The 25349-nt window shown below is 40.8% G+C and overlaps 1 protein-coding gene across 1 annotated transcript in view; it reads left to right on the plus strand.

Annotated features, from left to right (window-relative positions):
• Window positions 1–25349, plus strand: part of ATP6AP1 (ATPase H+ transporting accessory protein 1) — a 58913-nt gene that overhangs the window by 13856 nt on the left and 19708 nt on the right. Inside the window, exons 4-6 of the mRNA XM_068401444.1 lie at window positions 538–731; window positions 2317–2360; window positions 8200–8285. Of these exons, the coding sequence (XP_068257545.1) occupies window positions 538–731; window positions 2317–2360; window positions 8200–8285 (324 nt within the window). The remainder of the gene's footprint in view (window positions 1–537; window positions 732–2316; window positions 2361–8199; window positions 8286–25349) is intronic.

A 25349-nucleotide genomic window follows, 5' to 3' on the forward strand; every position in this document is an offset into this window, starting at 1 on the left:
TTCAGTAATAGTTACAAATTAGACACTTGTCTGTACCGTGTGCTGTACCACCAGGATGTACACAGAAGAAGGGTATTTATTATGCAAAGTGTGACTCTGTACTGAATAGAGCTGCTGGAAGTTGAGGTGTCTGACACTGATCCTTCTCACCTCTGAAGGTATTTAGTTAGATGGTCATCTGTTGAGCTTTGCTTCTGGCATCACTCATAACCTGTCTCTCCAATACATTCTTAGCTTGAGAACTTCATCATCATCTGTCTTTCTTCTTCCACCACACATGTGGAAAGGACAGTAAGAATCTGATGTCACTGAATGCCTTAAGCTTGCCCCAAGAAGGTTCAGGAATAAGAGCAACACAAGTGTCCCTTCACTGCCCCTTTCCAGGAGCAGTCTGCCGCCAGAACCAGGCTGGTGAGAACTCACGTAGTGTTCACCATGGTGTTTCCTCACCTTGAACATTAAATTAAAGATACATAAAAAAAAAGTTTGTGTTTAATTATTAAGCAAGTAAATAAACTGTTCATAAATTTATTACAGGAAATTCTTCAGTCTTCTCCCTCATCTTTAGTTTTGCCAGCAGTTGACTGCGAGGCTACCAGGTATCTTCTGCACTTTCTTCAGGAGTCAGGAGATTGGAAGTTAACAAACATAACTGATCTCGATGTCTCTCAGCTGCAAGTGAATACATCTAAACCAAACTTACTGGTGGTTCAGCTACAACCACTTGTCAGGTAGGAGCTTGTCACAAACAAATCTAATCCACATGTGTGCATGTTTTTTAAAGCCTTTGAAAATGTCACTTGTTTTCAGGAAATTTAAAAACCAAAGTGGAAGCTTACAGGGTTAGCAAAGTTATTTTTCTTGAAAGGGTGAATTTGGTGTTTTTTAAAGTCCCCTGATGAGCTTACCAGGTGTAATAGATGAATTATGTTGAGAAAGTCAGTCAGGTGTTCCTATTTTGTCTGCCTCATTATATGAGAACAAAGGGACAACTAATAAAACTAAATAACAGCACACTTGTAGCGGAAAGGCTGAATTATTTTATGCAACACATGATTAACCTGCAGGATTAATTGCTAGAAGGCATTCCAGGGGTCAAAAAACCTGGCAGGATAAACAAGCAAGCAAATAAACATACAAACAAACCTGAAGTTAGTATGAATAGAGACACTGGTTTTCATCACTCTAGCAGGAAGAGGAGGGCTATAATTCTTCATGTTTCCAGGCCTATGACAACTGTGATCTAAAGGAGGTAGAGACTGTTCCTTCAGGTGAATGTATATTTAGAAAATATAAGGCATGGGTGTATCGTATGAACTTCTCAGCTTCTCCTGCTATTTCTTCTTCCTAGCCTGTTATTTGGGCATTTGTACATGTCAGTATATGGTGCATATATCAATGGGTCCTAAGGAAGTACAATTATAGCTATCATGTCACTACACAGAAAAAGTCATGATAACCATTTTAAGAAGCTCATGTACAAATGTTAGACAAGGGGCCAACACCAAATGAAAAGAAAGCTGCGCAGAGATTGGTGAATGTATATTTAGAAAATATAAGGCATGGGTGTATCGTATGAACTTCTCAGCTTCTCCTGCTATTTCTTCTTCCTAGCCTGTTATTTGGGCATTTGTACATGTCAGTATATGGTGCATATATCAATGGGTCCTAAGGAAGTACAATTATAGCTATCATGTCACTACACAGAAAAAGTCATGATAACCATTTTAAGAAGCTCATGTACAAATGTTAGACAAGGGGCCAACACCAAATGAAAAGAAAGCTGCGCAGAGATTGGTGAATGTATATTTAGAAAATATAAGGCATGGGTGTATCGTATGAACTTCTCAGCTTCTCCTGCTATTTCTTCTTCCTAGCCTGTTATTTGGGCATTTGTACATGTCAGTATATGGTGCATATATCAATGGGTCCTAAGGAAGTACAATTATAGCTATCATGTCACTACACAGAAAAAGTCATGATAACCATTTTAAGAAGCTCATGTACAAATGTTAGACAAGGGGCCAACACCAAATGAAAAGAAAGCTGCGCAGAGATTGGTGAAATTAACATCAGTAGTCTGGCTTCTCTGCAGCTAATGAAATTCGAGGGGTTTGAGGAATCAGCTGAAGTTGTGGTCCTTGTACTATTAATGGCTTTGCAGAAGAAAAGGCTCATAAGGAGGAGACGAGAGAATGATAGAGGGACTGATGCTGACAGTAATTCTTTACTAGTCAGTATCTCTGTACATTTCTGTTTCACCTTGTTCTTGCCTAGAAAAGATTTTTAATTATTTTTCTCCCACTCTTTTTGTAGTGATTTAAATGAGATTTCCACCCTGGAAGCAATTGCTGAAAAAGGTAAGCAATGTGACCAAGATATAACTAACATTTCATCATTTAAGTCTGTGTTTTCACTTGAGCAGATGATTGTATTCCTAGTTCCTGGGTTTTGCTGTAATGCTACTATTTAAAGGTTTTCTTTTCCCCCATCTACAGTACTTATAAGCATTCAATTATCATAGTGTTGAAGTACTGAGTGTCTGATTCAAATTCCCCTGAAATGGATACAGCTCTGTGACCTGAAATATAGTGATAATTCACCTCTGCTTCAGGCATGGGCCTTTGCTCACGCTCTGAGATCCTCCCAGTTCAGAGTACGGACCCTGCATCTCCATGCAGCTCAGACTGCCTCCTTGGATCTCACCTCGCACACCAGCAGCTGCAGGTGTCAGGCTCATCCAGCAGTTTGAATGACTTGGTCTCAGCAGAGGGTGTCTGAATGAATAGGAAATGTTTTTCTAATCTTTGCAAAACAATACTGATACCCTTCACAGCCTTTGATTTTAGAGTGTTTTATTGGTTTTTCAGGTATTCAAGACTACTTGTTAAAGATTAATCTCTCCATATATCACTATGATAAAACTTTTATTTCCTAGCATCTGGCTGAAAAAGAGGTGCCATACACCAAAGAGGCACTGAGAGGCATCTGTTTTTTTGCAGGGCTCTCTCTTAATACTCTAAATTAGAGATCGCGTTATAAAGTCTGCAAATCACTGTAGTGGTAGCTTCAGGGACATACATTGCAGTGTAGTGTAGCGTAGTATGCTGATAATTAAACAGTGTCCTTAGTGCCTATGACTGTTTCTGCCCAGAGCTGGGGGTGTAAAATCAGAAGCAGATTTGAAAATCAAGGGAAAATACCTGAGTACTTAAATCAATGGTGTGTCCTCTTCTCTTTGTTTTTGCACTACTTCAAAGTGAGTGTGGTTTTTATTCTCAAATAAGCAGCTGGATTTCCATCTCCAAATTGCAGAGGAGTTGTTTAGTTCTCTTTTCTTGTCCCCAGAGCATATTAGATAGGAAAACCTTGGCTTAATGTTGGCCTTGGCTAAACATTAGCTTTTTCTTTATGGGACATTTCTTTCATCAACTGCACCAACTCAAGAATGGTCTTCCCAAACCCTGCCTCAGACACTTTGTTTTGGAACAGCAAGTTAATGGGGGACCTGTGGGATCATGGAGGAACAGGCTATACCAACTTTCCAGTTAGTGTCAACTACCTGTTATCAGGAAAAAGGTGTGTGGATCAGGGAAAATGTGCCACTTTGTATGGCCAAGTGCAAAATCTACAGTTAGCATTCTGCATCTCAGCTGTGCTCTAGAAAAGTGGGAGTTTGGGCTGAATCCTCACCTTCTGGTTTATTTGCCAAAGCAGCCCCCCAGTGCTTTGCTTAATAAAAACTGAATAACAACACCATCAGGAAGTTTTAATTCAAATGAAAGTTACTGAGCCACAGTTCCTTAAAATTATCCCACTGAAGGTCTGTGCAGCAGATGGGAGAGAGTCAGAAGAAAGTAATTCCAAATGTAGTGGGCAAGTGTCCCAAAACCAGTCATCCAAGTCATGTGATCTGGGATCCAGCAGGTAGAATCATAGAATCATAGAATTGTTTTGGTTGGAAAGGACCTTTAAGATCATCGAGCCCAACCATTGACCTAGCACTGCTAAGCCCACTACTAAACAATATCCCTAAACAATATCCCTAAGCACCACATCTACTGGTCTTTTAAATACCTCCAGGGGTGGTGACTCAACCACTTCTCTGGGCAGCCTGTTCCACTGCTTGATAACCCTTTCCGTGAAGAAATTTTTCCTGATATCCAATCTAAACCTCCCCTGGCACAACTTGAGGCCATTTCCTCTCATCCTATCACGTTACCTGGGAGAAGAGACTAACACCCCCCTCGCTACCATCTCCTTTCAAGTGGTTGTAGAGAGTGATAAGGTCTCCCCTGAGCCTCCTTTTCTGCAGACTAAGCAGCCCCAGTTCCCTCAGCCGTTCCTCATAAGACTTGTGCTTTAGACCCCTCACCAGCTTCATTGCCCTTTGGATGCAGTCCAGCACCTCAATGCCTTTCTTATAGTGAGAGGCCCAAAACTGAACACAATATTCAAGGTGTGGCCTCACCAGTGCCGAGTACAGAGGGACAATCATTTCCCTTGCCCTGCTGGCCACACTATTTCTGGTACAAGCCAGGATGCTGTTGGCCTTCTTGGCCACCTGGGCACACTGCTGGCTCATATCCAGCCAGCCATTGATAAACACCCCCACGTCCTTTTCTGCCAGGCAGCTTTCCAGCCACTCTTCCCCAAGCCTGTAGCGGTGCATGGGGTTGTTGTGCCCCAAGTGCAGGACCCCACACTTAGCCTTGTTGAACCTCATACAGTTGGCCTCAGCCCATCGATCCAGCCTGTCCAGATCCCTCTGCAGAGCCTTCCTAGCTTCAAGCAGATCAACACTCCCACCCAACCTGGTGTCATCTGCGAACTTACTGAGGGTGCACTCGATCCCCTCGTCCAGATCATTGATAAAGATATTAAAGAGAACTGGCCCCAACACTGAGCCCTGGGGAACACGACTTGTGACCAGCCACCAACTGGATTTAACTCCATTCACCACAACTCTTTGGGCCCAGCCATCCAGACAGTTTTTTACCCAGTGAAGCGTACGCCCATCCAAGCTGTGAGCAGCCAGTTTCTCCAGGAGAATGCTGTGGAAAACGGTGTCAAAGGCTTTACTAAAGTCTAGGAAGACAACATCCACAGCCTTTCCCTCATCCATTAAGTGGGTCACCTTGTCATAGAAGGAGATCAGGTTAGTCAAGCAGGTCTAGGTGTCTAGGTACCATTTGCAGCACAACCACAGTCATTTGCCAAACATTGCTCTCAGAGACCCTTCAAGTCAGAAGTGCTTGTAAGATCATGAGTTACTGGTGTTTGTTACGGAGGGACTGCTGCTAGATCCTACCCGGGTAAGCAACAAAAAATACTAGTTGTCACATACTTGCAATCTAACAAGAGAATTGTTAACCCATAAATATCGCTTGTAATTTTTTTGCAGTGTCAACAGTAAACCCATACAAAAACACTGCAGACCTGTAGCAGGCTGTCTAGAAGTTCACAAAGCCTCTTATGTTTGTCACAGCAACTTCTTTCCTTTCAGCTGTTGAGGGTTTTAAAATCTGATGTAATAAAATGTCAGAGAAATCTCTCCTGCTGTTTTACTCACTGTAGACAGGAAGCTCTGTAAGACAGAACAAATGGGCTCAGATTCTGCCCAAGGGAAATGTGCTGTTCTGAAATATTTAGAAGCTGGAGTAAGGAGAGGTTTTTAGCATGTTATTGAAATGAGGCTCATTATGAAATCCAAACTGGAATTCAGAATCCAAATCTGCTCAAGTTTCAAATTATTCAGACTTAGTGGGTTTTTTATGCTTCTTTTCAGTATTTCTTCTTTCTTTCTTTTGCATGAGGTAGAGTTTGACATTGTTACTCAGTTTTTACCAGTTTTCCTAAACGTTTCTGTGCTCAGGAGAAGGTTGCATTCTGTCATGTCAGTCTTACCTGCTAGATCCAGCATACCTCCAAATCAATGGCAAAGCTGCCTATGACTCCATCTGCATAAAATGAGGCTCTAATGTATTCATTTTTCCACTGTGATTCTCAGTACATTCCTCTTTCCACTCTTTCTCTTCTCTCCATTTCCCCCCCACTCATCTTGCTCTTTTCTGTTCTCTCTTCTTCATAGTTTATACTAGTCCTTTCTTTTCACTTTTCTCCTTCCCGAACATTTCTTCTCAGTTAATTTATTCCATCCCTTCCCTCCATGTGTAAAATCACACAAAGAAATTAAGGTAGATTAGAAATTAATTAGAACATTAATCCTGCACTCCCTGGTGAAATTCAAGGGATGTGTCTTCAATAAATTAGAAAGGTTTAATCCTTCCACCAGGGCATGGATGCAGGCAGTTACGCTAATTGGAAGGTGTTATCCTAGACAAACATTACATTCATAGCTCTACGTAGTGTTTCCTTGATCCATGCTATCTAACTTTTTAAAAAAACACCACACTTCAGTAGAACCACTCTAAAATAATTTTAACATCAATATCACCATCTGGAGATGCTCTTGTTCCATTAAAGAAAGAGCCTGGGTTGACTAATGTTCCCATGTAGGCATGTAATTTAAGTGCTTTAAAATATGGTGGACAATCTGGGACCTTTTCCTTGGAGAATTTACAAATACTTCACAAGCAAGGTAGAGTTTTGATCACAGGCAAAGAAAGATCTTTATCAACTCTGTTGTCATACAGGTGTTCACAGCAGCTTCTCTGAATGAAGGAATTGCCTCTAGAATCTTCCCAAAGGCAAGAAGTGTGGATGTTACTGGTAACTATAGTTACACGTAGCTCCTTACTGAAGTGAAATGCAAATAACTTGTTATTTCAGAAAGTAATTGGTTGCTTTAATAAAGAAACAACAAAGATAATCTATGCATTTTTCTATGTGTTATTTTTTCTTCGGCAAATTTTAGCTGAGGCTGCTGAGAATTTCCAGTGAGTTGCACTCTGTGCATATAGAATACAAAATCTACATTATGTAATGCCTTGGACCGCCACACCTAATATAATTACACTAGTACTGTATAAGCAGTTGGTTTGCTGAGTAAGTCTGTTTCTTATAGTAGATCTCTTTTAGCAATAATTTTTAGAAAGAAAATTTACATAGCTATGATTCTTGACTGATATGAGGAAATCAGTTTGGTTAAAACCCTGCAGAAAAACAAATGCTTGCATTTTTACAAAAGCTAAACATTTTACATTAATATAAGCTCCACTTCCAGCACATGAAAATAAAATACAATTTCTGTGAAGTATAACCTCAAAATCTGAGAAGCCTGTATGTCCAGGCTATAAAATATCCATTCACCAGACTGGTACATGGATGAGAAGTGGGAAAACACTGAAACAGTAAATGTGAATCTGCTTGCTTATTTCACTATCTGTCTCAATAACAGCACTAGTAATGGTTCTTGATTCACAACTATTATGCTCCTTATCGTAAGCAGATGTTAATGTTCCTACATACAACTTGAAAACATTTATTAGTTGTACGTATTTTTCACAACTGCCTATGGTATCAGAACTAAAGGAGGATCTTCTGTAGAGGTGTCTTTGGACCTCTTTGAAAGGTTCTCTGTTCCTTACTTGGCTTTTCCTTCCTTTTTCAGAAATATTCCACCATATTTCTCCTTTGGCCTCCACTGTAGTCAACAGCAAAATTTACAATGTCCTGTTGAGGGTGCAGAATCAGGCTTTAAATCCACTGAAGCAAAAAGGAATGTTGCTGCCAATATTGTGCATATCATGCCCCAAACAAAGCACTACGTTTTGAGTATTGTTTCTCAGTGATTGGTTCTGTGTACTTTGTAATTCACAGGATAATACTACTGAAGCTTTATTACTTATTTATTAACTGGTCACTTGACTAACAGTATATGCATCCTGCTCTCATCTCTTAAGTCATTTCTTCTGCTGTTGCTTTTAATTGCCCAAAGTTCAACCTTTCAGGTATTGTTTCTATGATATTTACTTTTCAGTTTCAAAATCACCCCTGTTTCTGAACTGTTGTAATGTATTTGTTTTGTATTGTCTCACTGAAATTGTGCTTTTCTCAAGACACTGAACATGTCTTATCCCATTTGTACCTATTGACGTATAAATGGTATGAGCACCTAAATTGCTTAAATAAACTAAATAAGCTTAAACATCTAGCTCATTACTTCTCCAGCTACTGTAGGATTTTAGCTTTCTTAGCTTACAGGGTTTTTTAAATTATACATGTTTTTATTTATAGACAAAACAATTGGAAGACTGACCATGGATCTGCAGGAACAAGGGCTTCATTTTTCAGTGATTTATACTGCAATGAGACCTTCAAGGGTGAGTAATCTTCAGTGTCTGGAACTGTCAGATTTTTGGCATCTAACAACTTAATGTTTACAGAGGAATACTGTAGATCATTTTCAAGATTACACAAGCAAGCAGTCTGTATTATATAAGGTTTTGATCAGAAATTATTGCATGAATTATCACGTAAGATAGCTATATCACATAACTATTGAAGTTTTACTGTTCTAGGAGACCATAATCTACTGTTGCATTTAGAACTTATTATTATTTTTAGGGACTGTAATTTTAGATTTTTTTTCCATTTAACTTTAATAGTTATAACTAACTTATAGTAAGTTCTATGTGGAAACTTATTGAGCTTCCTAGTGTGGCTGGTCAGTAAAGATGGAGTGTTGTTAATTAACTGAAGACTACTAGTATATCATTTTTTAAATTAACTGGTTTCATTCCTTTTAGTCAAAACTTGGTATTTACAACTGGAAGGTAAAGTTTTCACCCTTGCTGATAATCAGAACATTGTTTACAGATCTCATCATATTATGTTAGCAGTAAGTATCAATGCAGAATAGTTATTTATGCAGAGGTATCTGTTTTGTATGACATACATGTTGTAATCAAGAAATATTCTAATTTTAATTTTAATGCGATTAAATGGAAGACAGTCATGCCTTGAGGAAAACAAAATACAGTTCTCACTAAGAAGAGAGGCATATGAGGGATGTAGGCATATATAGGGCTGTACCGTAAAAATCACCAACTTGGAAAGAAACATATCTAGCTGTTCCAGTGATAACACATCTGAGCTCCTAATATGATGCTTAGTTTAATTTGAATTTTAATTCAAACTCAAGATAATGTCATTTCAGAATACACAAGATATAACTTCTTTGGTTTAGGCAACAGGAAAGCCATTAGCGGGATTGTCTAGATCTAGTGTGAGCACTGCAGAGAGGATCCTGAGAAGCTGGAGGATTTTCAGGAGGGAACACTATGAAAAATTCACAACTGTTCTTAACACGAGAACAAAACATAGAAAACCTGTTTTAAATGGATATGGAGTGAAGTCCCTTTAGCTTATCCAAAAGAAGAATAAGAGGTAACTTGGCTGCACTTCATAAATGTTCTTTAGGTCAAAAGAGGATGAGCCCCCCAAAGGTGTTCTGCGTTCGATTAGAAATAATCTGGGTTTTTGCAGGGAGGTAGGATCTTGAACCTCTGGCTGTCCAACAAGATGATCAAAACAGTCCCTTCAGAATCTAGTAAAAAAGGCTAGTTCTACTGAAGAAAAACAAGAACTTTCTTCAACAATCCACCCTGTGAAATTAATTTCCAGAGACTGGTTTTTGAAGACCAGACTTCGAATACAAAGACAGAGCAGCATGAGGAAGCAAGCTCACATTGGTATTCTCTGTGCTGTATGTTTTTGTGGTGGAGGAGAGGACACGAGTCCAGGACTTTTGATCTGCCTTTTTTGTAAACTTTTTTTAACAAAGATCCAAAATAAAAATAAAACTTAGTTATTGCGACTCTTTACTGTTTGAAATCAAAGGGACATGGCCATTCTTAGCTGAAAATTGCATTTAGAAGAAATGGAATGAAAAATATTTTTAATTAATGAAAGAATTGGTGTCAAGAGGAGGAATTTTTTAAGCAATTTTCAAAGTTTGTTGAATTTTAAATCTATGCATATTTCAACAGGCTTTCTAAATTGAAGTGACTTAGTCTGAGCAACCACAGCACTTTTAAATAATTAAAGCAATGTATTTTAAGGTGTGCTGCATTTAAAAAAAAATAAGCGATTTAAACTTTTCTTAATTCTGTAAATTCAATGCCATATAAAACCATTTGAAGCCTATTTTTCCCCCCCACAATACCTTTAAATTATTTCAGTGCATTCAAGGTTACCAGCTTCTGTACAGAGTTAGAAAAGGCAAAACAGAAAGTACCTTTGAGGGTTCATCGGTCTGGACATTTGCATGTAATCTCTTCTTAGTATGTATTGCATATCTTTGGCTGTGCTTGAACTGCAGAAGATGTGAACTGTTTCGTAACCTTAAGCTAAAGGACTAACTCCATTTGCTTAAGCTATGAAGACTGTATTCCATGATCTAGAAGTCACAGGGTGACTTCCCTGTGATAACCAAGATCACTATATATGGGAAGTAAAAGGCTTTGATCATACGGGAAAAGAGTTTACATTACTTAGTAAATTTGAGAATCAATATCAATCATTCAGTATGAAAGATTTGCGTTTACTAATTTGGCTTTTTCTCATTGATGAAGAAAAAGAGGTTTAAGCATGACACTTTAAAAAAAAAAAGACAGCTCCTTCTGATCAGGTAAATTAATTTTATGCAATGAAGCTCCCAAAAACTGGGGCTATGAGATACTTTTCTCCCGATAGCTCTACCTCCTTGCTCTTGGGCAGTTAACGGCTTCATAGCATCATCTTGCTACATTCGCTCATTCTTCCATTGCCTCAAGCAGAGAAAAATAAATGTGAGAAATGCATATATTGGAAAAGATTCCAGGCTGGTATTGGCTTCACAGATAGTGAATTACTGAGACAGGAAGCAAAACTCCCCTATGACTGAGTCTCTTTTCTGATTTGATGAGAAAGAGCTGTTTAGTTTAGTCAGTGCAGCCACCGATCCCTTTGGGCTGTCATAGTTATCAGTGAATTACCCCCATGCACGACGGAGATTTATTCGGACTGGTTCTTGCTCTGTTCCAGTTTCAGCATTTGAAGCTGGGAAACAGAATTAAGACCCTGAAAACAGAGGCTGTTTGGTGACCTGCATGAAATGGTTTCACTAACCCGTTCATGATTCCTCTGGATATCCCATCATGTCATAAAGGAGCTGCCTTCCTCCAATAAGGCAACTGCCATGTCTTGTGACTCTTGTTCTAAAATGCTTTGCCTTTGAGGTCTGGCTGATTTGGGCTGACATTGATAGGGTGATTTGTATCACCTAATTCTGGGCAAGTGAAGTGTAAATGTTTACATCTGAAGTCATCAACCAGGGTTCTCTTTACAATCAAAGACTTTTAAGGGTATGATCCTTCTGACTTATTTTGTAGGGGACTGCTGCAGGATGAGGTGAAACTCACCCTTCATAATCTCCTTTGTCTCTGACAACCATGAAGGCAGTCCTCATGCTTAGGTCAGATCTTGACATATACATTTATTCAGACAACTCCCACTCAACATTTCTCATCTTCTTTTCCATTAAAAACCAGAAACTTATCCCAAGAACTGAGGAGTCTCCTGCCAAGACCTTTCTTCCCTTTGAAACTCATTTGATTGGTTATTTTTCTTCAGGAGAATCAACCCCCCTCTGTAGTCCTTGTTCAACTATTGCATCAGGAGTTCTCATGAATATATGAATTTTTGTGTTCTCGGAGACTGTGATCAAAGTCACCCCTCTACTTGTGCTTGCTGCTAGATAGGTTTTCTGGCTTGTGATTGTAATGCATAACTTTACCTGTGCTGTTGTAGTTGGACAGGTTAAAAAGGCTACAGTGATTGAAAGATAGATATGCTTCAAATCATAAATCTCATCATGTTTCCCATCCTTCAGATCCTCATGGTGTCCATGTCACATTTTTACAAGTTTGCTTCTGAAACTTCTGCAAGACAGTTTTATAGTTGTTATCTCTTCCCAGATAGATTGAATGCTGAAGAAGCACATATTGCCAAAAGGAGATTTATGGCTACTTCCCAGCTGATATTCATTTTGCTGACTCCACTTTTTACAGATGCGTTGTGAAGTGCTGCTTAAACCTTCTCTACTGCCTCCACATTTTCAGAGAGCTTCAGCTACCGTGGGCTTTTGACTGCTTCATTCTACAAGCTGTCTGCTCTAGTTGGTGTTTAAGTGGGTGGAGTCTTTGATCCCACTCAGAGCCAAGCAATATGAGTTATAGGAACTTTATTCAGCCATAAGTAACATGGGCATTTGCAGCACAAGTGGTTGCATTTGACTCTTAAAAAGTGTCTCTTGAAGGTATCCTCAGGTGTTATTGATGTGCACCCCAGGTGAAAAGAGTGTGAAAAGTTTTTGTCTTCTTTGACAAGTGCTTGTGGTTGCATTTTCTTTGTTTCTGCCTTCTAGCTAATGCATTTTTAAAAATGCATTACATTTTGCAGTGCTGCATCTTCCACTAACATCCAGTTCCTCTCTTTTTTGTTGACTATTCAGTTCACTACTCTGAGGAGACTAAACTCTGCAACAGCCACCCCACTGACTTCACAGCTTCTGATTAATGGAATGCTTTTAACCATTTAATATACTCAAACTTTATATAATGTGAGTTTTCCCATGAACAAAATGTTAGAAAAATGCTTATAATGCCATTTGAAGGAGCTGGGGTTGTAGGGTTAATATGCTCACACATCCTTGAATATAGAAATTGCCTTATTAATTTACTCATATTTTTTGCATTTGAAGGAACAATTATAGCTGGACATAGTATAATAAAGCATCAGTGCTTCCAACCTAAAAGAAGAAACCACAGGAATTCCTCATCCTTTAGTCCTCTCTTCTTCCCACTTAAAGAATTCCATTATAATAACAAATAAACTTTAACTTGTAGATGAAGAATATGCACTTAATTATTTCCTAGCTAACTCAGGTTTGTTTTTTTTTTTACTTAATAGAGGTAGAGCCTTTTAAAATAATTACAAAAGAACTGCTTATGGCTGGTTGAAGCCAGTTATTTGTCACTCTAGAGGAAAAAAAAATGAACAAACATTTAGCCAAATTAGCTTCAAAATTGAATGCTAAAGATGCGAGAAATGCTTGTTAGCAATTCTACAGGATTCATTCCATGTGTTAGTGGGGAATTCAGGGAAATAACTGAAAACTAGTGTTTTACCTTTAACCCTAGACTTTGGACTTGCTTTAAACATTTTTGCAACTTCAGCTTCCATTTTATGTTTATGTTTTTATATATATCTTCTTACTGACTTCACTGAGAAATGAAGGGCAGCATGGAACTAAACTATTATTCTCATCTAATCAGAACAGTTTTTTTTATTTTCAGTTGCTAACTAACTTTTTAAGGCATGGATGAAACCTATACAGGTGTTTCATATACACCAAATTAGAAAGTTGTATTTATTTTACATTTAAAACTAAGGACCAGGAAAACTCGGGTGGGTGATGGATGGTGGAGAATGACACAGGTGAGGATGAATTCTGTCTTAGGAAAAAACCAGAAACTGGTAAAATGCAGGTATAAAAATTGCAATGAATACTCTTAAAAATACAGTCATATATAGGCAGAGGACATAAACATAATAATTCAGAATAAAATTAAGGTATAAGGCTAAAATAGGATAGAATAATTGAAATGTGTAACTGTAAACAAGCATATTGATATGGCGTGTTGGTAGGCATGCTAAAAACTTTGTGGAAGGAAAATGCCAAGGTAAAAAATTTATTAGAGTGATAGAATAGATCTGTAAAGGACTGCTGTTGTATCTTAAAGGAAGTTTGGATTCAAGGAGACAAAGATAAGTATTCTGGAAATTCTAGAGTCCTATTCTAGGAACAGAGTCTTTGAAGACTGAGGCCCGGTAAGCTCCACTAATTATGTTGACTGACCCTGTTTGTAGGTGGAATGCAAACTGTTTAAACACAGTATTAAAAGCTAAAACTATATGTCAAAAAGCATTTTTGAAAGACTGCTTCTTTCCCCTCACCTTCCTTCCCACATGGAAACATCCCAAACTGTGTCATAATTAAACAACAGAGTGAAAGAGGTGAGGCTATTAAAAGTAATAAAGCCGTGCTTCAAAAAGCATAGTCATGTATGCATACAGAAAATTAAAAGGAATATAAATTCGTGCAATTTTAGTGAAAAATCATGTGGCAGACTTAAAGAGTTTCAGAGGAATAAAGTGCAAAAGACATAAAAACTATTAATAAAAACACATTAGACAGGAATCCTTTCAGAGCACATTGGATCTAATAGAAAAGAGGAACTCAGAAAAATTAGTGAAAACACAAAGCCAAATGAGTCTGTGTGTTGATCATCTCTGTGGTGGAACATAGAGAAGTTCTCACTTCAAAGACTTTTTAAGTAATCATCGAGCCTCAAAAGCTTTTGCTGTTACTGAGGTGGTAGTAGAAGAGATTTCAGAATAAATCAATAAAATGAATAGTATCATATCACCAAGGTCAGATAATTTTCACCTAAGTTTTAACTCAAATAAGATAAGAAACTGCCAGACTATCAATTGTCATGATCTCTAATGTACAACTTAGAAATCATAATTTAAATAATATATATGTATATATTAAAATTATAAATTAGCTTGGCCTTAATCCCAAAGGAGCAGGAAATGGCGAGTGTGATACAGGTTTTGAAAAGAGACTCCATATCTCTGGAGAAATACAGCCAGAAAACCTACTTTCTGGACTGACAAAATTGGTTGAAACTAAAGTAGTAAATATGTGGATATATGAAGAAAATATAATATAGATTCGGTGTTCTCTGAGGGGCATAAAGTATATAGGTAAGTGTGATCCTGTTGCTACAGTAAAAAAGGTAAAAACGTGAAATTATTTTGGGCAGAAATAAAAAAATTAAAGGTACAAGAATAAAAATAAAGGATTGATTCTTACAGTGAGGAGTAATTCCCAGTGGGATTCTGTGGGGATTGAAGTTGATGCCTGTGCTGTTCAACAGAGGAGTTGTTAGTATGGAAAGGGGGCTGAAATGCGAAGGTGCCAAAGTTTGCTGATGTACTGACAAGTTGGAGAAACCACTCGCAGCACTGTGTTACTGGGTGATAAAATGACAGATGAAATCCAGTGTGAAGGAAAGCAACACACATAAGGAAAACCCTAAATATGCATATTACACTGTGGTGAGTGGCTGCTATTGCTCAGAAAAGGGATTACGGTGCGAATGTGAGTAGATGTCTTGGAACATCACAGCAGTCAGCAGTGGGATGAATAGCAGGCAGTGTTACGAATCATTTGGAAAAGAAGATGGCAAAGTAGCAAGTGTCAATTAGTTCACTAAGTCCTTGGTGAGTACAAGTCTGCCAGTGGAATAGCATGTGTTCCTGACCACCCCATCTCCAAAGGAATATAGTAGAGCTATGAGATTAAAATATTTTAGCTAGGAAAAGTGACAATTCAAGAGGGAAATAATAAATAAATCCACCAATAACATGGACGGGCTAGACAGGAAATAATTACTCACTGTCTCTGACCAGTATTCACGATTATCACCACTCACAGACCCTAAAGCAGGAATTCAGGAGCACTGAATTCCTTGAAAGAAACAAAATAAAATGTTTTTGGGTGACAAAAGTACATAGATTTCAGTGATTTGGTGCACTAGTAGAAGAAAGATAGGAAGGAAGGATGGAAGGAAGATCCTATTACACATGTTCATTTGAATGCAACCTTCAGCTCTGAAGGTTTCTAACCCCAAGATGACAGAAATCAAGGAGAGTAACCTGGGACAAGTATTGTTTCTACTTAACCTATTCATATTCTTAGCTGCCAGTTAGTAGCACTGGCAGTGAGCTAGGTGGACCTTTGGTCTCACGTGGTTTAGCTGGTCTTGTGTCTTGGCAGTGGAAGGTTGGGATATTGAAATAGCATTTCTCTGGGACAGGAATGTGAAAGTTAATATGTAACTTACTTAACTAAAGGCCATGAGCCAGAAGAGGCAGTCAACAGATTAAATGAATCTCCGCTAAAGGAAGCTCACGGACTTTCCTGTTCATGCTCACCTATTAGGTTGTTGTAGAATTGCCACTTTTGAAAATGAAAATAAGTGCTGCATCAAAAAAATGCCTGCTACACATAAATCATTTTTCTGCTGGCAACCAGGAAATCCATACCAAAGTGACTGTGTCAGCTGGAAATCAGGTAGGTAGCACCACAAGCTTGGTGCAGTTTTCCCTACTTTCAGTGCAGTGAAACAGATTGGATTCTCAAGATCCTTGTGATTAACGATCTGCAAGTTGCCTCTGGGAACTCTGAATCCTTTCCCCATTCATTGCTACTGGTGAACACCAAGACCTGCATCTTCAGCACCTTCTCCACACACCAAAGCCCATAGGCATGATCTTTTTAAGAGGCAGACATGCATTCCCATTTTGGGGAAGCAAAGGGTTAGAAATGGGAAATGATCCCATCCACCCAGAGGATCAGTGTAGTTGTCTTCTTCCAGCACGTTCCTAGGGCTGAGGAGCCAGGAGCTCGGTGCTTTGTAGCTAGGTAGCTCCTGCTCCTCGGTGGTCAGAGCAGCCTTGCCCTAAACATCTGCCTGCAGTACTTCTTGTCTTCCTTCCTTCTGTAGGAAATTAAATGAATAAAGCTGGTAAAAGAACCAGCTGGTGCAACCACAGGGATGCCCCGTGCTCTGGCAAAAGCATTTATATCCTGCACCATTTGATTTCTATTGCAGCCTCTGTTGTCTGTGCTAAAGGAATAGCTGTTAGAGGAACAAAGATGATACACTTTACCAACACATGACATAAAAATTTGCCAATAATCAGTAAAATGCAGATCCCTGGTCACAGAATCACAGGATCACAGAATCACAGAATGGTTAGGGTTGGAAGGGCCCTCTGGAGATCATCTAGTCCAACCCCCTGCCAGAGCAGGTTCCCCTAGAGCATGTTGCACAGGGTCACATCCAGGCGGGTTTTGAATATCTCCAGAGAAGGAGACTCCACAACCTCCCTGGGCAGCCTGTTCCAGTGCTCTGTCACCCTCAAGGTAAAGAAGTTTTTCCTCATATTGAGATGGAACTTCCCATGTTTCAGTTTGTGCCAATTGCTCCTTGTCCTGTCGCTGGGCACCACTGAGAAGAGTCTGGCCCCATCCTGTTGAATCCTGCCCTTAAGGTATTTGTAAGTATTGATAAGATCCCCCCTCAGTCTTCTTTTCTTCAGACTAAACAGACCCATCTCCCTCAGCCTCTCCTCATAAGGGAGAGGCTCCAGTCCTCTGATCATCTTTGTAGCCGTCCACTGGACTCTCTCCAGGAGTTCCTTGTCTTTCTTGAACTGGGGGACCCAGAATTGCACACAGTATTCCAGTTGTGGCCTCATTAGGGCTGTGTAGAGGGGGAGGATAACCTCCCTCAACCTGCTGGCCACACTCTGATCCTGGGAAGCGTGTGTGATCTGATGGCAGAATAACAAACCCCTAAGTTTTAGCGCATCCAATCTGTAACACAGTTAAGACTAGTCAGAAGAAACATGGATTATTCCATTTTAGTTTCAACTGGCATATCATATTCTATCTTTTCACTTGAGAAAAGAATTAATTCACTTCATGTAGTGCCACAGAATGTTTCGATTTTAGAAATTCAGTGTTTTGTGGTAGGAAGACATTTTGTTGTGCAGTTTAGATCTGCTATATTTATGCATGTAGTAGTTGTGGCTTTCTATACTTTCTCTTACCCTGCCTAAGATCCCCTGAAGTATTAGACTCTGTTCAAAGCCATCAGCTAATGATTTTCTGCCATTTGAAACAGAAAAGAGGGGCCATCATTACTGACACATAGCCATTGTGCGTATCATAGAATCACAGAATCACAGAATCACAGAATCACAGAATCACAGAATGTTAGGGATTGGAAGGGACCTCGAAAGACCATCTAGTCCAATCCCCCTGCTGGAGCAGGATTACCTAGATCATATCACACAGGAATACATCCAGGCGGGTTTTGAATGTCTCCAGAGAAGGAGACTCCACAACCTCTCTGGGCAGCCTGTTCCAGTGTTCGGTCACCCTCACCGTAAAGAAGTTTTTCCTCATATTTATCACAGAATCACAGAATCACAGAATGTTAGGGATTGGAAGGGACCTCAAAAGATCATCTAGTCCAATCCCCCTGCCGGAGCAGGATTGCCTAGACCATATCACACAGGAACGCGTCCAGGCGGGTTTTGAATGTCTCCAGAGAAGGAGACTCCACAACCTCTCTGGGCAGCCTGTTCCAGTGTTCGGTCACCCTCACCGTAAAGAAGTTTTTCCTCAAATTTAAGTGGAACCTCCTGTGTTCCAGCTTGCACCCATTGCCCCTTGTCCTGTCAAGGGATGTCACTGAGAAGAGCCTGGCTCCATCCTCTTGACACTTGCCCTTTCCATATTTATAAACATTAATGAGGTCACCCCTCAGTCTCCTCTTCTCTAAGCTAAAGAGACCCAGCTCCCTCAGCCTCTCCTCATAAGGGAGATGTTCCACTCCCTTAATCATCTTCGTGGCTCTGCGCTGGACTCTCTCTAGCAGTTCCCTGTCCTTCTTGAACTGAGGGGCCCAGAACTGGACACAATACTCCAGATGCGGCCTCACCAGGGCAGAGTAGAGGGGGAGGAGAACCTCTCTCGACCTACTAACCACACCCCTTCTAATACACCCCAGGATGCCATTGGCCTTCTTGGCCACAAGGGCACACTGCTGGCTCATGGTCATCCTGTTGTCCACTAGGATCCCCAGGTCCCTTTCCCCTACTCTGGTCTCCAACAGGTCTGTCCGCAATTTGTACTCATACTTGGGGTTGTTCTTGCCCAGATGCAGGACTCTACACTTGCCCTTGTTATATTTCATTAAATTTCTCCCCGCCCAACTCTCCAGCCTATCTAGATCTCTCTGAATGGCTGCGCAGCCTTCCGGTGTGTCAGCCACTCCTCCCAGTTTTGTGTCATCAGCGAACTTGCTGACAGTGCACTCTATTCCCTCATCCAAGTCATTAATGAATATATTGAATAGAACTGGTCCCAGTACCAACCCTTGAGGGACTCCACTAGATACAGGCCTCCAACTGGACTCTGTCCCATTGACCACCACTCTCTGGCTTTGTTCCTTCAGCCAGTTCACAATCCACCTCACTACCCTATCATCCAGACCACACTTCCTCAGTTTAGCTGCGAGGATGCTGTGTGAGACTGTGTCAAACGCTTTACTGAAATCAAGATAGACCACATCCACAGCTTTACCATCATCTATCCACCGGGTGATGTCCTCATAAAAGGCTATCAAGTTGGTTAAGCATGACTTCCCCTTGGTGAAGCCATGTTGACTGCCCCTAATGATCCCCCTATCCTCGATGTGCCTAGAGACAGCACCAAGGACAAGTTGTTCCATTACCTTTCTGGGGATGGAGGTGAGGCTGACCGGTCTATAGTTACCTGGGTCCTCCTCCTTGCCCTTTTTGAAGACTGGAGTGACATTTGCTTCCCTCCAGTCCTCAGGCACCTCTCCTGTTGCCCACGACTTAGCAAAGATGATGGAGAGTGGCCTAGCAATGACTTCGGCCAGCTCCCTCAGCACCCGCGGGTGCATCCCATCAGGGCCCATGGATTTATGGACGTCCAGATTGCTTAACTGGTCCCTGACCCAGCCCTCATCAACTAAGACAGACTCCTCCTCTATCCTGTCTTCCTCTGGGGCCTCAGGGGTCTGGGGGTCCTCAGGGCAGCCTCCAGCAGCACAGACAGAGGCAAAGAAGGCATTCAGTAACTCCGCCTTCTTTTTATCCTCTGTCTCCAGGGCCCCCACCTCATTCATCAGTGGGCCTACATTGCCTCTAGTGTTGGCTTTACCTGCAATGTATTTGAAGAAGCCCTTTCTGTTGTCCTTGACCTCTCTTGCAAGGTTTAATTCCAAGGAGGCCTTAGCTTTCCTAGTTGCCTCCCTACATCCTCTGACAACAGACTTATATTCCTCCCAAGTGGCCAGCCCCTCCTTCCATGATCTGTACACTCTCTTCTTCCACTTGAATTTGCCCAGCAGTTCCCTGTTTAACCATGTAGGTCTCCTGGTACCCTTTCTTGACTTCCTACCTGTTGGGATGCTCTGATCTTGAGCTCGGAAGAAGCAGTCCTTGAATGCTAACCAACTGTCTTGGGCCCCCTTACCTTCTAGTACCCTGTCCCATGGGATTTCCCCTAGCAATTGCTTGAAAAGGCCAAAGTTGGCCCTCCTGAAGTCCAGGGTTGTGATTCTGCTAGCTATTCTCTTCCTGCCACATGAGATCCTGAACTCTACCATCTCATGGTCACTACCACCAAGGCTGCCCTCAACCTTCACCTCTTCCACCAGACCCTCCTTGTTAGTGAGGATAAGATCCAGCAACACTCCTCTCCTAGTTGGCTCATCCACCATTTGCATCAGAAAGTTATCATCAATGCACTGGAGGATCCTCCTGGACTGAGGATGGCTGGCTGAGTAGGCCTCCCAGCAAATATCAGGGTAGTTGAAATCCCCCATGACAACCAGGCCCTGTAATTGTGAGACTGCTCTCAGCTGCCTGTAGAAGGCATCATCAGCCTCCTCATCCTGATCTGGTGGGCTGTAACAGACACCCACAACAGTATCACCCCTGCCAGCCTGCCCCTTAATTCGCACCCACAAACTCTCAACTCGCTCCTGATCCGCCCCTGGACAGAACTCAATACATTCTAGCTGCTCACTCACATAAAGAGCAACTCCACCACCTCTCCTTACTGGCCTGTCTTTCCTGAACAGGACATAGCCATCCATGACCACATTCTAGTCATGCGAGGCGTCCCACCAAGTCTCTGTAATTGCCACTAGATCATAGCCCCCCGACCGAACACTGATTTCTAACTCCTCCTGTTTATTCCCCATGCTGCGTGCATTGGTGTACAGGCATTTCAGGGAGCGAGCTGAGCACACCGATTTCACCCTAGGGGGATGGGAGGCCTCCTGGTCTACCTCAACACTAGAGCGTTGCCCCAGTGGTGCAAGCCCAGCTACTACCCCATCCCCCTTCGAATCTAGTTTAAAGCTCTCCGAATGAGCCCTGCTAATTTCTGTCCCAGAAGGTACTGTACTTAATGCAACCATTAAGTACATAAATACATATACATACCTCATAAGTACAGCATACATGCCTCTAAAATTAGGATAAAGGATGATTTTTTTGTGTATTTTTCAAGCATATTTATGACTTTAACAGAGAAATATATCCTTGCTTTGGTGATGGATAGCTCTGTTGAAAAGTTCTCTCTAAAAGTTACTTTTATTAAATCCTACAGGCTTTTCCATAAAAATCTGTGAACCTGGAATTGCATGCAAGCCTCTGTTCAGAAAGTTTGCACATTAGAGCTTTAGCAGATAAAGCTGAGAGCTAGGCCAGGGTGTTAATGAAATGTTGACAGAGTGTTACGGCAGTGTTTGTGTACTGAAATACAGATCTTATTTCTTTCTGAGGACCGTATTACCCCATCCCTTGTAGCTGACAACCTTAAATTGAATCAGATTTCAGTCACCTAATATATGGTATCTTTCTTTGTAGAAAGTTGTCTAATTAGAAAATTGACTGATTACAGAAACTTGTGGTGCTAATATCTTCTGAGGAAATAGCCCTTCACAGTCAGACCACTGTGCAGTCACCTGTGTTAGCACTAGCCAAACTACAGCAGACCCAGAGGCAATGGTGGGAGGGCTCAGGGACTCGCCAGTGGACCCTTGGACTGTTAGCTGGGGATACTGTAAGAGAAGAGGCAAATCTGCCCAGCGTGATGCTGACAAGTCTTTTTTTCTTCTGGAATCCAACCTAGTATCATATCACTGTACTTATCCATGTAGGCTTCCCAGCTCTCTCCAAGCTCACATGGGAATCTCTGTTATTGGTCTGTTGTATGACATGTGTCACCGGAAGACAAAAAAAAAAAAGGCAAGAAAAACATCCTTTTCCTGCCAAAATGCCATATGCCTCTTATTAAATTTGTTAATGGAAGCATTGCTATAAAAGCCATACATAAAGTGGTGCCAGACATCAAATTGAATTCTGGTTCTGATGACACCTGCAATTGCAATTACTTGGGATTTGTGCAGTCTTTAGATATGTTAAGTTTTACTGTATTATATACAAGTTATAAAATTTCAGGTGATTTAATATGAACAGAAATTTCAAATTTGAAAAGCTGCCTTGAAATTGTGATAACCTACCACCTTGAATGAGATGATAGGTAAATGAGCAAGAAAGGTGTATTCAGATGAGCTTCTGGTAATTCCTGATAAGCTAAGCATCTCCACTGGAAATGTTTGGGGGATTCTGAGTATAACTAGGTCACCCTGCAAATATTCCTGGTGGAAAATGCAATTTAAACCGTCCTCTGGGTTCAATTGCAGCAGAGCAGAAATTTTGTCTCTGTCAGTTTCAGTTATAAAAAATTAAAATCAAAATTAATTGCAAGGTAAGATCCTTTGCAACAGAGCACAAAAGGCTGTAGTTGCTGCACCAAAGCTTGCGTTTGAATTTGAACTTACTTGAAATTTTGTGCTGCTCCAAAGCAGTGTTTTTTTTCAGTGCTATGCTAATTTCATATCTTTGTAGGTGATGGACAGACAGTATCTCATGGTCCACATTTTGTACTGACAAGTTAATTCAAACAATAGGACTTGGAAAAAGTAGTAGGTAAAACATGTGTAGTTCACTTGGTAGGTAGGAAAATACATCCTGACAAGACTGGGCTTCTATATGTTTTGAAAACTAGGAATCCAGGCTTTGACCATTGTGATGAAGAAGCCTTCCTCATTCTGCATCCTACTCGGGTCATGCTGAGATCTAGTTCTATAGATGATTTAGGACATAATCACACAGAATCACAGAATAACTGAGGTTGGAAGTGACATCTGGATGTCATCTAGTCCAACCTCCCTGCTCAAGCAGGGCCACCTAGAGGCAGTTGCCCAGTACCATGTCTAGTTGGATTTTGAACATCTCTGAGGATGGGGACTCCACAACTTCTTTGGGCAATGTGTGTCAGTGCTCGGTAACCCTCACAGTAAATAAAGTGTTTCCTGATGTTCAGACGAAATCTCCCGTGTTTCAGTTTGTGCCCTTTGTCCCTGGTCCTGTCACTGGGCACCACTGAAAAGAGCCTGGCTTCATCTTCTTTACAGTCTCCCTTCTGGTAATTATACAAGTTCATGAGATCTCCCTCTTGAGCCTTCTCTTCTTCAGGCTAAAAAGTCCCAGGTCTCTCAGCCTTTCCACATAGGAGAAATGCTCCAGACCCTTCCTCATCCTCATGGCCCTTTGTTGGACTCTCTCCAGTATGTCCATGTCTCTCTTGTACTGAGGAGCCCAGCACTAGACCCAGCACTCCAGATGTGGCCTCATCAGTGCTGAGAAGAGAGGAAGGATCACCCACCTTCAACCTGCTGACAATATTGTGTCTAATGCAGCCTGGGATACCATTAGCTTCCTTTGCCACATTGCTGATTCATGTTCAATTTAGTGTCCACCAGGATCCCCTTTTCTGCAAATCTGCTTTCCAGACAGTTGGCCCCCAGAGTGTACCCATGCGTTGGCGATTGTTCCTCCTCAAGGGCAGGACTTTGCCCTTCCCCTTGTTGAACTTCATGAGGTCGCTGTCAGCCCATTTCTTCAGCCTGTGGAGGTCCCTCTGGATGGCAGCATGACCCTCTGGTGTATCAGAGGATGAATCCAGGATGAATCCAGTCTCCTCAATAAAACAGAGGGAGACTGCTTGAGGTTTATATGGAATGCAAGATTCACCAAACCTAGGGCCAAAATTGAAATTATATTTTAAGATAGCCTAGAGGGAAAGAAAAAAAAAAAACCACAAAACATTAGAAATCATAAAAATGTAAACAGTTCAAACTCTCAAAAAGAGAGATAATTGGTAACTCTTTGCTTAATGTTCTAGATTTTGACAGCTCAAAGCACTACTATGCTACAGTCTTGCACCAACACATAAATGAAATGAGTGTAATCAAATACATTCTTTCTGCTTGCTATACATATGTTTCTATAAACTTGATACTGCAAGGAACATTTTTGTGGTTATACCAAATTCTAATGCTTGCTTTTCAAATTTTTGACCTTCAGGAGTGAGATACAAATAGCCATTGCCAGCATCACAGATTTGTGGTACAGTATCTTTCAAAAAAACTGATGTATTAGCAGGGTGATGGTGATGCTGTCCATAGTGAGGCCATGATGATACATCAGTTAGAAAACATGGAGGAAAACTGACCTTTTTACATGGGAAGGAAACTGAAATGGTAATTTCAGAAAAAGGATTTGAAATGTGCTGATACTTGGCTGGGATGTGAATGCTGAGTGGCTTCTGGTGTGCCACAGCCAAACCCCAGCACGCAGCATGATCTGCCATTCTGCTGGGAGCAGCACCCCTGCACTCAGCACACAGTAGCCTCCTAGCATAATTTTTTAAATGATATATTGCGAAAAAATATTGTAAACATCCCTATTAAAGTGAACTGAGAAAATGCAAGCATGCAGTCAACTTGGTATCGTGTCGAAAGACTTACTGATGGTACATCATGGATAGATTCAGTTCAAGCTACCAAAACCAAAATCTAGTTCAGATAGCAGGTATTTGTCTTTAGGGTGCTATGGTAGCAGTTGCAGTGCCTGCCCTCCCTCCTCAGATGTTACACCTCATGATTCAGGCCATCACAAGTGACCCAAAAGGATTCTTTGACCTCCCCTTTCACAATGTATTTTGAGTTTTTGTCTATATCTGCATGCCCTAAATATTTTCAGGCTCTTTTCTGCATTTGTGAAGTTTAATACTATTAAGCTATATCTGGTTCTTATAGTGCACTTTCTTTTTTTGATAGAAGCTAAGATTTTTACGTAGTTTTGTGATTCCAACAACTGGTTTAATTGTGTTATGACTAAATTTGGAAAAATTACCATTTACCATCTAAGTAGGGTATATACAGAGAACACATTGTAGTGCACAGTACAGTATGGAGGCAGGGACTAGGATAAGATACAACCTAAAAAGAAAAAGGGACCTTTCTTCATCCTCGCCTCCTTCCCTGAAAGTACAGAAAGACCTTCCCCTAGCTGTTACACACAAGCAACAACTCCACAGAGAGGATGTGGTCATCGATCCATACCGTTAGAAATTAAAAGGAGGAACTAGCACCACCAGGACAGTTTTCTTATTCTTGATGTGCACACCTAAGCATAGCAATACAAAAGTCAAGAAGTACAAGACTGAAAAAAAAGGCATAACCATCTCTTGAACTGATATCCAAAAATCCCACGTTGAAACTAGTGTGAAATGTAGCCTGTTTCTATGG

Source organism: Nyctibius grandis, chromosome 5, assembly GCF_013368605.1.
Source record: "Nyctibius grandis isolate bNycGra1 chromosome 5, bNycGra1.pri, whole genome shotgun sequence".
NCBI lineage: Eukaryota > Metazoa > Chordata > Aves > Nyctibiiformes > Nyctibiidae > Nyctibius > Nyctibius grandis.